Below are 14995 nucleotides of genomic sequence, written 5' to 3'. Positions count from 1 at the left end.
ATTAATGTGAGAACATTCAATAGAGAATATTTAAAAAAATGAGATAACTGCTTTGCTGGAATCCCAATTAAAGGGGGAAAGTGCAGCTGAGTGAGCCCTGCAAAGCAGTGACCTCACAGAAACCTCCACACAGTACAGGAGAGCATCCTTCTTGGGCTTCTGTCCCTGCTGACTCCCCGGGCCCCCCTCCCCAGGCCTCCCCTCACCCCACCCCCACCATTCAGGGCCTTGGTCTCTGGTGGACTCATTGCTGGGGAGGGAGGGTTGATAAACTCAGCAGAAGATGTAGAGAAATTGTCTTTGGGGCATTGTTATTCCATGGATCCCAAAGGCCAGTGGTATGAATAAGTGAACAACATCTGCCATGTCAGAATGAGAGAGAGAGAGAGAGAGAGAGAGCTCTGCAGCCGGCTGCGTCGGGGAACAACACGCCATGGGACTCTACACCATTTTTTAAAGAAGAGCTGGGGTAGGTCGACTTCTAGTGCTCACCAGGCAACACTCACGTCTCTCTCTGGGGTGGGTATATAAAAGAAGGAAAAAAGAAATAATGATAATAATAGAGATTAATAACTCCAGCATTTATTTATTTGGTCCTTACCACGTGCCTGGCCCTGTGTCAGGGATTTCACAGACAGTATATCCAAGGCTCACCCCACCCTGTCAGGTAAATATCATCATCTGCACTTTACAGATGAGGAAACAGGCTCAGAGGTCCCCCTTGGCTTTGGGAGCAAGCCACTGAGAACGTAAGTAGCTAAGGGAAGATAACAAATACAGGAGAACATCTCTATTGCCTATTTTCATCACAGGGTGCACCCCATCTTGACCTCCCTCACAACTTCAGTCTCTTAGAGAGGAGGATGCAGGGGCAAAGAATCAGCAGGGAGGAGACAAAGAGCTCTGCCCTGAAAGCTGAGTGTCCCCCAGGGATCTGGCATAGGGTGTATCTTTAATACACTGAGGGTCTGCAGTTGGAATCTGTACAGCTCCTCCCTTTCTTTCTTTCTTTTTTTTTTTTTGAGAGAGAGAAAGAGGAAGAGAAGGTGAGAGAGAGAAACATCCATGTGTGGTTGCCTCTCACACGCCCCCTACTGGGGGCCTACCCCTCAACCCAGGCATGCGCCCTTGACTGGGAATCGAACCAGTAGCCCTTTGGTTCACAGGCCAGTCCTCAATCCACTGAGCCACAGCAGCCAGAGCTCCACTGCCTTTCTGTGCCTCTGTTTTCATATCTGTAGAATGAGAATGATGATAGTAGTCCCATCTCATACGGTTGTCAGGATTAAAGAGCTCAATATGAGTTAAGAATACCTGGCCCAGAATAAGTAAGTGTTCAGTAAACCTTAGCTCTCACTATCATCATCAACATGGTAATTTTCCTGACTGATCCAAATATAGAAAAGCAAGACATGTTGGTACTGCTGAGCTTCTACACACAGAGCACCACTGGGTCAACTGCTCCCTTACCCTGAGCATGATCCAAGTGGCCAATGGAGACCCCTCCCCCAAGCAGGGCATTGGCTCCCCCCACAGTCAGTTATTGAGCCTTCGGGTCCTGACAAGGGGCCCTGAGTCCAGTGAACTGAAACTACTGCTAAAAATAATGTTCACATGGACATACTGCACAAAGGAGCTCTGTGTGAGCCTCATGTCTTCCATCTCAGTGAACAAAGAACAAGGTGGAACTTGCCTAGTATATCCTTGTTCTCAGTGGGGTTCCCAAAGGGACAGCTGTGGGTGTCGAGGGAACACCTCAGACTTAGGTGTAAACTCTGGTTCTTCCACTCAGTAGCTGTGTCACGTCAGATAAATCAGTCAGCCACCCTGAGCCTCACTTCCTCAACCACAACACGTACAAGTGGCATAATGTGTACAATACATGTCTTTTGCTGCAAAGCAGTATATCAATGTAGGGAACTAGAATTAATATTTTCTCACCCCCCAAATCAAATCCACTTGCTCCAGTGTATAAGCTCTTACTTCCTTCAAGTTAGACCTCACCTGTACACTCATTCATTCATTCATTCACTCTCTCTCTGCTGGTGTCAGTCTCAGGGAAGCAGCTGGATGAAGGGCACTGTGGATGGTAAATGCAGTCGGGTCTGAACTCCCAGAGGTAGAGCGTCACGGGTACCATTTTCAGCTCAGCTAATCATGGAAAGGTCAGCATGTGACCTCTTGTAAGTCTTCTTTCTGTCCCAAGAGCCATGCTTGGCTTCTAAACCTGAGTGTTAGAAACAGCCAGGTCTCCAGGCTGAGTGGACTGTGAAAAGCAGGTCTATTGTTTAATAGGGGGCAAGCAGTAGCCACTTTTGGCTGCCAGATCATCACAGTGAACACAGGGCCAGAGGACAGAAGGACAAGATGTTGTGGATCTGATATCACTGTTTGACACCACACATCTCCTCTGAGAATCGGGTAAAACTTAGGAGCACCCACTGGAGACCAGTGCTGACTACCATTCCACACAATGACAGTCTTGGCTCTTGCTTTCAGCAGTACCCCCAGAAAAATTAAGGGATTGTTATAACTACTTCCCTCCTTTCACTACATGGAGATAAGAGACATCCAGTGGGTAAAATTCATAAAAGTGTTCCCAACTACCCTATTCCAGGAAGGCGTGTCTTCTAGACCACTCAAGAGAACCCAAGTCAGGGTCTAAGAAAAGACACTGGGAATTTTTTTTTCAAGCAAGTCAAATGGAAGTGCTCTATTCTGGAAGTGACTATGCTCTGTCCCGGTGCGAGAGTTTAGCTTGGGTGGGAAGAGGGCATTTGTCCCCCCACTGGTACAAAGTCATGTCATTGTGGGTGACGTGGAAGGAGTAATATCAGCACTTTGGTAGAGAAAAAGATCTACAGGCCAGCAGGGTAGGAGTCACAGTGGGAAACCATGCGGCACACGACAGGAGCGACCAGGGAAGGAAAGCAGATACTACCAGGCGGACGAACAGGGCAGCAAAGGTCACTCCCCAGTCAACATGAGACACCACTGTTACTCCTTAAGCCGTAAAGTGGGTTCTAATGATCTGGCTGGGAAGCAATGGAAAAAAGAATCATTGTTTTGTTCGTTCTGCTGTGACTTTGTTCCACGACTATGTTCCCAGGTTGGTGCAGCCAAGGGAAATGGGGAAACGTGTGGATAAATGTCAAATCATAAACTTGGATCCAAAAAGTTAACTGGAAAAGTAGAAGGTGGTAAAAACATGGCTCCCAGTAGAACCTATGAAATAACTTAGGACTTCCAGCTGAGCGCCTGTTGAATTTTAATCAACACTATGATGTAGTAGTCAAACATAAGCCTGAATTGTGAGACATCTAGAAAGATGTATATAAATGGGGTGAGGAGTGGTGGGAAGTGTTCAAACCTTGGAAGACTGGGGTTTTGGGAGACAAGACTGCTTTTCTTGCTCTGTCACTAACTAGTTGAGTCACCTCCTCTATCCAGACCTTACCTTTTCATCTGCGTGATGATACTGCTGGGACTGATAGTCTCTAAGATCCCTGCTAGCCCTGTCAAAGTGAGGGAAGAGATGGTCCTGCTCAGTTCTGCTCTGGCAAAACCACAGGCAGATCTGTCCTGGGCCCCTCGTTAGTGAGACACAAACAAATGGGGAGAGAAAAGAAGTCACCATTATCCAGAGTGGAGGAAGTTCTCAGAACTGCATGGGAAAAACTGGTAGAATCCCTCTTGGAGAGGTGGAGCTTCAAGGCAGGTGTAATGGTCTGCAAATATTTGAAGCATTGTTGTGTAAAACGAAAGTTAGATTTGTCCCATGAAGTCCCAGGAGTGAATAGCCAAGAACAAGGGAGAGAATCCACAGGGAGGAGATTTCAGTTTCATGTAAGAGGAAAACTCTCAGCCTTGAGCTTATCTGGAAGTGGAATGAACCTACCCCTGGGGGACACGTTCAAACTTCAGGGAAGGGATTCAAAGATCTAGTGAAGAGGTGACCTTGATGACATTTGAGGTCCTTCTCAATTCCAGAATTCTGTGAGTGCCCATGGGATAATGGGAGATCGGGTTAATTATGACAGAAAAAGAATAGCTGATTATCCATCTGTCTTCACACCATCTCTAAGCGGTGGGCACATAGTAGGGGTTTAATAAAATTTGTGGGAGGATGGGGAGAGAAGCAAAGATGGAAGGCTCAAACCGCACATTCCACTGTGTGTCCACAAAGGCCTTTGCTCAGCAGCTTGCGTCCCTTCCACTTGCTAAGGTGCTGGATTTCAGCCAAGGCCTCCCGGCTGGCCCGTTAGTACAGCTCCTGTGATTAAACACCCGAGTTCCCCAGGAGAAAAGGAATCAAAGAGTAAACCAGGGAAGAACCTCTGGCATCTGCCTCTTTCCCTGCCTTCCTGCTCAGCCTGCCCAGGAGTCCCCTGGCCTGAGATCCTTCTCGTTTTGTGTTGTCCCCACAAAGATGCAGTCAGCCTGCTGTTCTCTGCAGAGCCTCACATGTGAGCCTTGTCTTGCAGGGACCCTTTAGAGTTCACTGTTGCTTCCCCAACGCATGCATTCTGCTTCCCCAGGGGGCTCAAAGAAGGGGGCTTGGACTCGGGTATGAGGTTATGATAGGGAAGAGGGTCCACTCCTCTGCTCTAGCTTTGCCACCCCTGGCCCAGCCACCCAGCTCCTCTCCTCTCCCTGCCTCCCTCCACCACTATCCCTCCTCATGGACGAACAAAGCTCACCCTTTTGAGCAGGGTTAGCCCTTCAAGCAGGGCACCTGCAGCTCTGCAGAAGTCACTGGTGATTTTTGACATATTTGATTTTCTTTCTAAGCCTCCTGCTCTTTCATTTTGTTCTTCCTCCCAAGACCTCTCTCCTTGTCAGGCTTTCTTGCGGCAACAGTGGTTTTTTATCACCGGGTAGCTCTGATTCAGAGCCAGGCCTCTAGCCGATGAGGGCTAAAATTATTCTCACACACACACAGAGGACCACAATAGAGAAAAGTGAAAATGGAAACATTTTTTGAGTCTGCAAAGTCACTCTCAGGTGAGGATTTATGTAGTCGGCCCGGAGGGCTCTTCGTTTTCCAGCATCCTCACCAGAAGATTTTCATCTTGATATTTAGTTCCACAGACAAACTGGTTGCAAGCTCCTCTGTATGCAAAGCATCGCGCTGTCCCTATGCTGTCCCCACCTTTGCACACACTTCCTTCTTCCTGTAAACCCCCCAGCCAATGCCTAGCAAAGTCCCTTGCTGAGCTGTTGAGCAAGCAATGCAGACCAAGGGTGCTGGAGTGCCCGGCACATTGCAGAGATTCACATAATGTTTGTGAAATGAACAAAGAGGTACTCAGGTCACCTGTTGACCGATTGGGGTGCGGGGGAACTGGCAGGCAAATCTAACATTTGTTTTCTCCAGGGCCATACTTACTGATGTATTTTTAGAAAATATTTCCCTGGTGGGCATTCCTCCTCTAACAAATTTTAAAGGAGGAAAGGAAAATTTTTTCTCCTCTCTATGATTTCTCACTAGTTTTCTGCAGTTGTCAGCCTAGCAGTTGAGAGTCACAATAAAGGCTTCACAAGAAGTGGCTCAAAAGGAGTGAAACTGGATTAATCAAGTTCCTTTGATGAAAATAGAATGGAGGCCTCAACCACTCTTCTCCCACCTTCGCCTCTTCTCATCAAGGTCGGAGGACATCTCAGGAAGGGGCCCGCTGCCACAACCTACTGGCCTCACTTGGGGTTGCTGGCCACCAGGAGCAACTGCCATCAAAGTGACCTGGAAGAGCAGGGAGAGCACTGAGCTGGGAGTGCAGGTGACACTGCTCTGAGTCCAACCAGCTGTGTGACGTCCGGCCAATGGCAGCAGGTCCTCGAGCGATGTCACTGTGTTCAAGGTCATTTCTTTATAACACGGATGAAATGCCATAGGAACTTAACTCTTGTTTATATCGCTTAGCCTTAGTAAAATAGTTTTCATCATTGTATGTCATTTTGCTTAAAGTTGCAGAACCTATCAATGGCATTAAGTGAGGACTTACTCTACTCCACAATTTTTTCACCCAAAAATCCAGAAGAATACTACCTGTCCCATGAAGTGTCCCATTAAGAGTTTCAAAGGAGACAGAGAAACAAAACAGGAACAAAACGTTTGAAGACAGCAACATCTCTAAGTGACAATTTCCATTTGGATGAAAATTATATTTTAAAAGAGAAAAGAACTTTGCAAATGGCGTGGTTTATCTGTTAGGTCAGAGACAACACCCCTCATCCCGTGGCTTCCCACAGGCAGAGCTTCCTAACATCTAAGATCCTGTCGTAAATTATTCTGCCCAGTGAGGCAGTCCAGCTCCGAACAAGGAGAATGCCTTCCCACAAGACACATAGTCAGGCATCTGTCACTACAACTATCGTTCAAAATAACAGGGAAAGCTTCCAGGAAAAGCACCCCTTCTCCTGAGCCTTTCGATGGCCCCGTTCTTTCCCTGCCACCCCACCCGCAGCACCGCTAACACCAGAGTCTGTGCCCCTCCCACATCCCAAAATAATCAGCAAGGAAAGCAACAAAACAAAGTAAAACTTTGATGTCACATAAACTTGGTTCAAAACCCAGACTGGCTACCACTCATCCTGTGACCTTGGGTAAGTTACTTTGTGTCTCCATACCTCAATTTTCCTATCCGCAAAACAGGGGCATAAAGCCTATTATACAGTTGCTGGGTAAGGAAAAGTTCCCAGTGTGGCACCTGGCATGTCTTGGGTGCTCCAGTGCATGGCTATTTCTAGTTCCTTCCCTGCAGGGGGTGGGGCACTCTCCCCCGCCTTGGTACCGCATCCTGCACAGTGAAGACCCTGCCAGTCAGGCCTGGAGAGCCATGCCCGGGGACCCTCCCTGACCACATGAAATGACTTTCTCTTCCTTTAAGAGCTTCCCCTAATTTGCTCTGCAGTCCGGCCATTTTTTTTAAGAAGCATTGTATCTAGGGAAACTCACAGCCAGATATACACCTATTTAATAGCCTGTATGTTAAATACTGCAATGTACCTGATGTTTTATGCAAGTTCAAATTCTCTGAAAGCCAAGCACACTCAATGATGTTGAGGAACATCATTGTTTGATGAGTCCTAGAAATACACTGGAAGAGGAAACGGAGGAGCAGGTGAGAACTACCATGTTGGAATGCCCATGTGTGAAGCTCTGTGCTACAAACCCTGCATCAGTTTATTTTTTCATCCCCACAACTTAGTCGGGGGCAGGGAGGACTTGGTACCTATCTCCATTTTCAGCTGAAACTGCCAAAGGTCAAAGCACTAATCAAGAGTAGAGGTGGGTCTGGGAGCCAGAACTGCCCGGCTCCAAAGAGCAGGCCCTTCTCCTTGTATGCCCAGACACAGAGAAGAAAAGCAAGGAGACCCACAGGCCCTGTCCCCAGGAAGCCTAGAGTTTCACAGGAGCCAGGCAAAAGAAACACAGGGCAAGAAAGATAATGACAAAGTCACAGAATGAATACAGAGAAGTATAAAGCCAAAGGGTGAGTGAATAAACCCAGAGCAGGGTCCATCAGCCTGAAGAGTACAAAGGACTGAGGATCAGGAGGGAGTGGCCAGAGACAGTTTCTGGGGGAGGGGAGAAAGGGGTGTAGGGGGCAGACAGTAGCCCGAGATGGTGTCAGAGATGCGGATACCCATCTGAAATGCACCGTGGCAGGCGGGTCTTTTTTTAAAAAAAATTAGGTTCTAGGGAAAAATAAACTTATTTGCTGGCTGGAAAGCAACCTCTAAGAATAAATGAGAAACGAATATTTATTTCTTGCATAGTATTCTGGACAGCGCCCCATTTCCCAAAATAAACATAAACCCAAAATGAAATTAAACAGCATTCTCACGCTCCTGAAAATAAAGGAACAATTATTATTTTCTTTTTTCTAAGAACAGGAAAGAAAAAATAAACAGGGAAGAGCAAGAAACAATTGCTGTTATTAACAACAATAAAATCACAACAATTGAATGTCAAGATTTTCAATTTCTTCCAAGAGCTACCATACATCTTATCTCATTTAGTTCTCAATTCCACGAAGTGAGATTGTCAGGACAGTCTCTTATCCCTTAGCCACAGAAATTAAAGGGCACAACCCAAAACTCAGAGTAGATGTAGGACTTAAACCAAAGTCTCTCCACGAGCAATTCAGGAATAAAGTTCCTACAGGGTCCGCCTATCACAGAGGGCTAACGTTTGCTGCTATCAGTTGAGGGGAAACAAGAAGAGGGAGGAAAGCTGAAGCAGACAGACACAGCTGGTTGTCCCTCTCCAGCTGTTCCCCTTGTCTACATGACTGAACCCATGGCTACCCAGAATAAAGACTAGGTTTCCCAGTATCCTTTGCAGCTAGGTGCAGCCAGGTTACCAAGTTCCAGCCAATGTGATATGAGTAAAAGTAATAAGGTAATTTCCTAGCCTTGTTCTCAAGATGAAAGAATTCGGCCAGCTCTCCCCTTCCCCTTCTTTCTGCTTTCTGGAAGAAGAACATATGGCTGAATCTGGAACAGCCATATTGGACCCTGGCATGGAAGTCACGTGCTGAAGACAGCAAGAAGCCTGCATCTCTGGTGACTGCAGAGCGGCCAGACCAGCCCTAAACTTCCAGGAAACTTACGCCTTGTTGATGCTACTCTTAGTCTCTGTCTCGGTCCAGCAGCAGAAAACCATATCCTAACTAATAAAGAAGCTTGGCCAAAACACTGCAGGCCAATTCCAGAACTGCAGAGCCTTCTCAATTGTTCAGATTCAACATGTCCATAAATATTTATTAAGCAGCTACCACATGTCTGAAGTCTCCTAAGAGTTTCTTCACAACCTCCTGGAAGATGCGCCCCATATCATTTTTGAAAAACCAGTATATTGTTATGGAACACAAAAAGGCATCTTCAATTCAGCAAAAGCAAAATGAAAAGAAATAAAAAATATTTAAATAAGATCACGAGGGAGGCACAGAAAATATTCATACTGGCTTGCAAATAATCTGAATGGAAGGGAGACCACAAAGCACACTCCAAGTGGGTGAGGGAGTGGGGTCAAAGGCCCGGGGGTGCAGGTCGCTGGTGTCCCTTTCCCCCAGGTGAGAAGGTGATATAAGGAAACCGCAAGGGGGGGGCCTCCCAGGAGGGGTGCTCCTAGGCCCGGGGTGCGGGTGGCATTGCCTGAAGCATTGATAGGATGGCATCTGGCCCAGCAGAACGAGAGGAGGGGCCCTGCCCCCAAGGGTCCCTTTGGCACTGACGTTCTGCTCTGAAGTGAAGGCGGCTGAGGCGGGAAGGACTGGAAAGGAAAAAATGAACTCAAAGAGGCAGGTGTCATGCAGGGCTCAGGTAGGAGGTCAAATGTTCAGCGCTGGGCGGCAGGGAGGGGGATGTCTGGAGTAGGAGTACAGTGTCTAGACTCCCCGCCATTGTCAGAGAGAAAGAAAATAAATGTGGCTTAATTATTATGACAGGATGACAGCAGTGACATTATGAAGAGAGAATCAGAAAAGTGCAACGCATATTTTAAAAAAATGGAAATGTCTCTTCACCATGAAACTCTCCGTGGAGAGCTCCCCATGACAGGGTTGTGTCCCAGCCCGGAGACTGAGACCTCCCGGTCACAGGGACTCTTCCCCGCTACCGGTCCCTCCTTCTGTAAGGATCCCTCAGAGGCCAGGGAAGGCTCAGGCCACCATGGGGGCCGCCTCGCCAGGCCCGCGTCACGGGCTGGTGGGTGGCAGGGCCTGTCTCTGGCCTTCCCACAGCCCCCGCCACCATCAGACCACGCCCACGGTGGCAGTCTCCGAATCCTACGCACACAGTAGGGGCCTGTTGGGGGGGCCCTCAGTATGTGGGTTTTGAAAAGGGGGACATCTTCGCCCTGGGGTCACGCCGAGGGCCAGAGTGGCCTTGTGCTTTGCTCAGCATCACCAGCACACAGGAAATGTGCAAAAAGATGTGAGCAGTCTACTTACCACACCTCCTGGTGAGGCCTCGCAGGGGGCTGCAGAGACCGCTAGAAATCCCATGGGGGCAGGGAGATCCACCAAATCTGATGGTTAGGTAGCACCTGCTGCAGGGGGCAGGAGTTGGCTTGCCCCTGGCCCAGGACAGGATGTGGGAATGGAAGTTAGATATGAAACCAGACATTTGGAGACTCTGTAGATCACCAGCACCCGCAGTTAATCACAAAAACTCAATTTTAGCCAATACTTTCTACCTGTTCCTATAGCAATGTTTTAATCAGAACTGAGAAAGAAAGGCAAGATTGAAGATACTTAGTTTTCCTGCTTCCTCACATCCTCTGGGGAATTAGCCAAGTTATAATGAGATATTCAGTGCCGGAGAGCAGAGAGGAGAAGCAACAGAAGGCTTCTGGATAATCTATATTATGGCTAATGCACTGCAACAGAATAGCCAGGAAATAATATTACCAGCACACGTAAAATTCAATGCAAAGAGGAAAAATATCACAATGTAACCAGTACTTCAAGAGCCCACTGGCTTTGTGTCTCTCTGTACCCCTTAAGGCACGGTGGCCTGACTGCCAGGGGGACAGGAGAGAGCAGCACTGGCACGGTGCCGTATATGCAGGACGTGGCCAATGCTCCCTGTTGCCAGAGGTGCCGATTCTGGGGCCAGTCCAGTCCCATGAGCCATGCAGAAAGGACGTAGGTGTGCACATGTCCACACACAGGCAAAGCAAGATAAAAGAGGACCCCACAAATCAAAAAAGACATCAGCACTGTCCTGAACAAAAGCTGTTCGGAATGACTGTGAGTTTACAAGAATAACTGCCACCGCGCTACACAGACTGCAATAACTTTGTTGTTAGTACAAGAATTTGTCAGACATGTCACACAAAAAGTGGAACAGCTATAACCGTGACAGGTTGCTGAAAAATGGCTGGTTTCCGAAACACCTGGTCCCCTGAGTCTGTACCATAATCTTGTTCTTAAATTAAAACAACAACAACAATAAACAAGCACATGAAACGTTTCTGCTGCAGAACTGTGGGCTTGTTATAGTTTATGGAGAGAATTTTCCCAGTGTCGGTATGTCAGCTGGAGAAGCTGGTGGACTCTGTTCTCAGACCACATTAGCGCAGGTTGGTCCATAGGCAGAGCCGGCCTTCTAACTCAGGGAGGCCTGGGGCCGACCCCTGTCTCTCCTGCTTGCCAGCCCCATGTTCCTGGGAAAGGGAGTCACCTTCTCTGAGCTTCCATTCCGTGTAAGGTGGAGAAAATAATCTCTCAGGCACACAAGTCCTGTGGGCAGTAGAAATCGTGTCTAGAGGACTTGGCACGGCGACTAACAAATACCTCTTCAGGAAATGGTGTTGCCATTAAGCAGACTTGCCTACCTAACCATCAGATTTGGTTGCAGAGGCGACCACCTGTGTATTTCCCTTTATTTAAAGAAATGGAAACATCACCCAGCTCTGAGAAAGTGGGGAGAGAAAAGAGGTGACAAATAATTGTTTGAGGTTTTCCTTAGAGACCATACCGAGGAAATTACGCTCCCTGAAGAAGACTGGTTTTGGAAAAACACACTTCCTATCTTTATTATATGCCATCAGAACTATTTTCTTTTTTCTTTTATGCCCAGTAAAAAGTTGCAAGGAACTCTCATCTGAAAACCCTTGGGGAGCCCGTGAAATGGGGCCCATTTTCTAACTGACTCTTAACAAATTTTCTGTAATGGATATGATGAGGTATTTCGATTGGCAGAGTGTCTCATCTCTCCCTCTAAAAGAGAGAAATTGTGCCCTGTGTGTATGGTTGTTTAGCAGACGCCCCCAAACTTGCAAAATTGCTGCAAGCATTGCCTAGAAAACTGGTGCTTTTAAGGCTGAAATAGTTCTAGGAGAGCAAAGGTCTTAAATCATTTTACACGACATGAGGAAGCACCTCAAGTTCTAATTAAGCTAAAGCAATTAGCTACCCAGGGACACTTAACGTTATCTCCCATGGTCAGGCAATCATCTCTATTAAAAGCCATTTTAAAGTAAGAAGCAAACCCAAAAGCTCCATCAGTACACACTTCCCATGAATCAATCGCCCCGTAGGTCCATTCAGTAAATACTCAGAGGCAGGCTCCGTGCCTTGCCCGGAGGACTTTTGCGAAAGGACTACATCAGACATAACAAGGTGGTTGCCCAAAAGGAGGAAGCTGGCAGCAACTGTGACAGTTAGGGGTAAAATCCAATCGTAGAAGAGGACGCCGAATCTCTGCTGGGTTGGACCAAGCAAGACACACTGAAGCCTCAGGTTCCCCTGGTCTTAGAGTTCCCTGTTTGGTATAACAAGTAATGCGTCACCTCTACCCGGGCACTCCACCAAGCAAAAGGGTTTCTGCCTGCTGGAACTGGAATCCAGCTTCACCACATGAGACAGACACAATCCAAACTGATGCTTCATGGGAGGGCTGTCTGTCCTCTCCCGTTACAATTTGTCACTGATGTGCACTTGGCACACTTGGCAGGTTCACCATGGGCCCAGTCCACTCAAGGTCATGTGCTTCCCCCAGACCTGTTAGGCCCCCTCCTCCCTATGGGTCCTTTTAGTGAAGGGAGCCCATTGCTTCCAGCCTCAGGCTATTTCCAGAATTGGCAATAACAACAGCTACTCAATGGGGGTGGGGGGGGGTAAGTTATGGAGATTTAAGTACCTTCCTCAAGAACTAAGGTAGTAACTGTTCTTCAGTCCAGTCTAGTTAATCCAATAACCCATTACTTTTCAATTGAACAAAACCCCCTTATCTTTTTTTTTTTTTTTGGATTTTGTTTTGTTTTGTTTTAGGGTTAGTTGTCTTTGGATTTGGAACATTTCTTAACCATCAGGCAAACATCAACAATATTGACCTAGATCAGCATTGTCAAATAGAAATCCGATTTAAAATGTCCCTAGTAGCCACATTAAAAAGGCAAAAATAAATATGAAGTGAATTGTAATAGAATATTTTACTTAACCCACTATATCAAAAATATTATTGTTTTAATGTATAATCAATATGAAAGTTAATTAATGAGGTATTTCACATTCTCTTTTCCTACTTTCTCTTTTTGGTACCGTTCTGAACTGTGCAGATCCAGAACTATGCTTAAATTGGCATGGAAAGACTTGTACAATTCACTGTTCTATGAACAAGCAGTTTACCAAATTGGATGTGTAGCATTCACATTTTAACTTTATAAAAATCTATATCTATGGCGGATAGAAAATAATCTTTAAAGGACAGACCAAAAGGCAATGATAGCTATCTCTGACAGGGAGATAGATGGTCTTTCTTTTCTACTTTGTGCTTTTTTAGTATTTTCTAAATTTCTTTGCAGCAAACAGGTACCTTTTTAATTATTGGAAAAACTCTAAAGACTAGCCTTTTAAAAAAAATCTCTCCCACATTTTAAGTTTTTACACCGCTGATCCTGCTGGCACAGTGGCCATTACGCTATTTCCAGCGAAGAGAGGGGACAACCAAACAGTATGCCTCCTGCCCCCACCCCAGCCCCTGTTACTTACAGCCGATCATCATGATGGCCACCGCAAAGATCTTCTCGATGTCTGTGGATGGGGCAATGTTTCCAAAGCCCACGCTGGTGAGGCTGGTCATGGTGAAATACAACGAGGAGATGTAGACTGAGTTCTTGCTGGGACCACCTTCCCACTTCCCTGAGCCAGACCCGTTAAACTGGTAAGGGGTGCCGATGTCCATCGCCAGCTGGTAGAGCCAGCTGTTGTTGCGGATGGTCTTGGTGTCCTCATCGAATATCTCATAGTCCCCGATGCTGTACCAAATGCAGGCCATCCAGTGAGCGGCCAGCCCAAACACACACACCAATAGGACCAGCACAGCAGCTCCATATTCAATGTAGTGGTCCAGTTTACGGGCCACTCGCCCCAGACGGAGCAGCCGGACGACTTTCAGAGAGCTGAACAGGCTGCTGATGCCCTAGGAGAAGAGAGGCAGAGTCAGGGCCGAGAACCAAAGACACTACCCCTTCATGTCCCCTTCCGTCCTCCCCGCTGGGCTGTCTCCTTCAGCATCGTGTATTTCCACGAGATGCAGTATCATGCAACCCTTAAAAAATTGCTTTAACATAAGTCATGATACAGAAAAATGCTCATATACATTTGTGTACTTTTTCACAATTAAATTAGAATTGTATTCCAAGGTGCGTGGGAGGGAGATTTCCATTACCTTTTTGCCAACTTCCATTACAAAGCAAAAAAAAAGAAACAAGCCAAATAAAATTAGAATTTTACTCGAATCATTTTATGCTGAAGTGCACAAATATATATGAGCATTTTTTATGTCAAGAGTTATTTTAAAACAATTTTAAGGATTGTATAATATTTCATATTAAGCAATATGAAATATTTTAAGAGTTGCATAGCATTCATTTCATATTGTATAATCTTTCATTCTAATTATATTGTGCACAAGCGTACAAATATTTATGTGCTGAAAAATGGTCAGAAATATACACAGGAAGACATAAGACACTACTGATATTTATCACTGCATTGTCAAGACAGGGAATTATAGAAAATTTGTTGTTATATTTGTATATATTTTTGTTACACTTGTATATATTTACTTTATTTATATGACTGAAATTATTGCTTTTATAATTAGAAAAAATATATTTGAAAAGTTTGTAAATAAAAATAAATTAAAGAAATAGCTAAGAAAAACTGAGATCCTGTTTTTTCAGAAAAATTACGAATTCTTACAAAGCAACACCCCTTCTGTCAGGCCAGGGATTGTACAAGCTGACGTCAAGTACTTGAGCACAATCAATCAAGGAACCTCGGCTAAAAGGAACACTCTGATTTCACCTGGTCCAGCCTCCGCCTTTCTAGTTGGTGCCTGGTGATCCAACCAGGATAGGTCTAGTCTCTGAATAGTTCTTTAGAGAATAGCACTGTCTGTAGTAGTGGAAAACACACCAGAGAAGAAATCTGGAAAATGGGGTCTCAGACCCACATAAGCCACTAACGCACTGTGTGAA

The 14995-nt window shown here is 46.1% G+C and overlaps 1 protein-coding gene across 2 annotated transcripts in view; it reads right to left on the bottom strand.

The window, feature by feature from the left end:
- Positions 1 to 14995, bottom strand: part of KCNH1 (potassium voltage-gated channel subfamily H member 1) — a 311369-nt gene that overhangs the window by 177618 nt on the left and 118756 nt on the right. For both annotated transcript variants that reach the window (XM_054562992.1, XM_054562993.1), the window contains exon 7: positions 13503 to 13932. In XM_054562992.1, the coding sequence (XP_054418967.1) occupies positions 13503 to 13932 (430 nt within the window). The remainder of the gene's footprint in view (positions 1 to 13502; positions 13933 to 14995) is intronic.

This window comes from Pteronotus mesoamericanus, unplaced genomic scaffold, assembly GCF_021234165.1.
Source record: "Pteronotus mesoamericanus isolate MK-2021 breed Mesoamerican mustached bat unplaced genomic scaffold, CSHL_Meso_final scaffold_705, whole genome shotgun sequence".
Lineage (NCBI taxonomy): Eukaryota > Metazoa > Chordata > Mammalia > Chiroptera > Mormoopidae > Pteronotus > Pteronotus mesoamericanus.
This window is presented reverse-complemented; position numbering and strand designations above follow the sequence as displayed.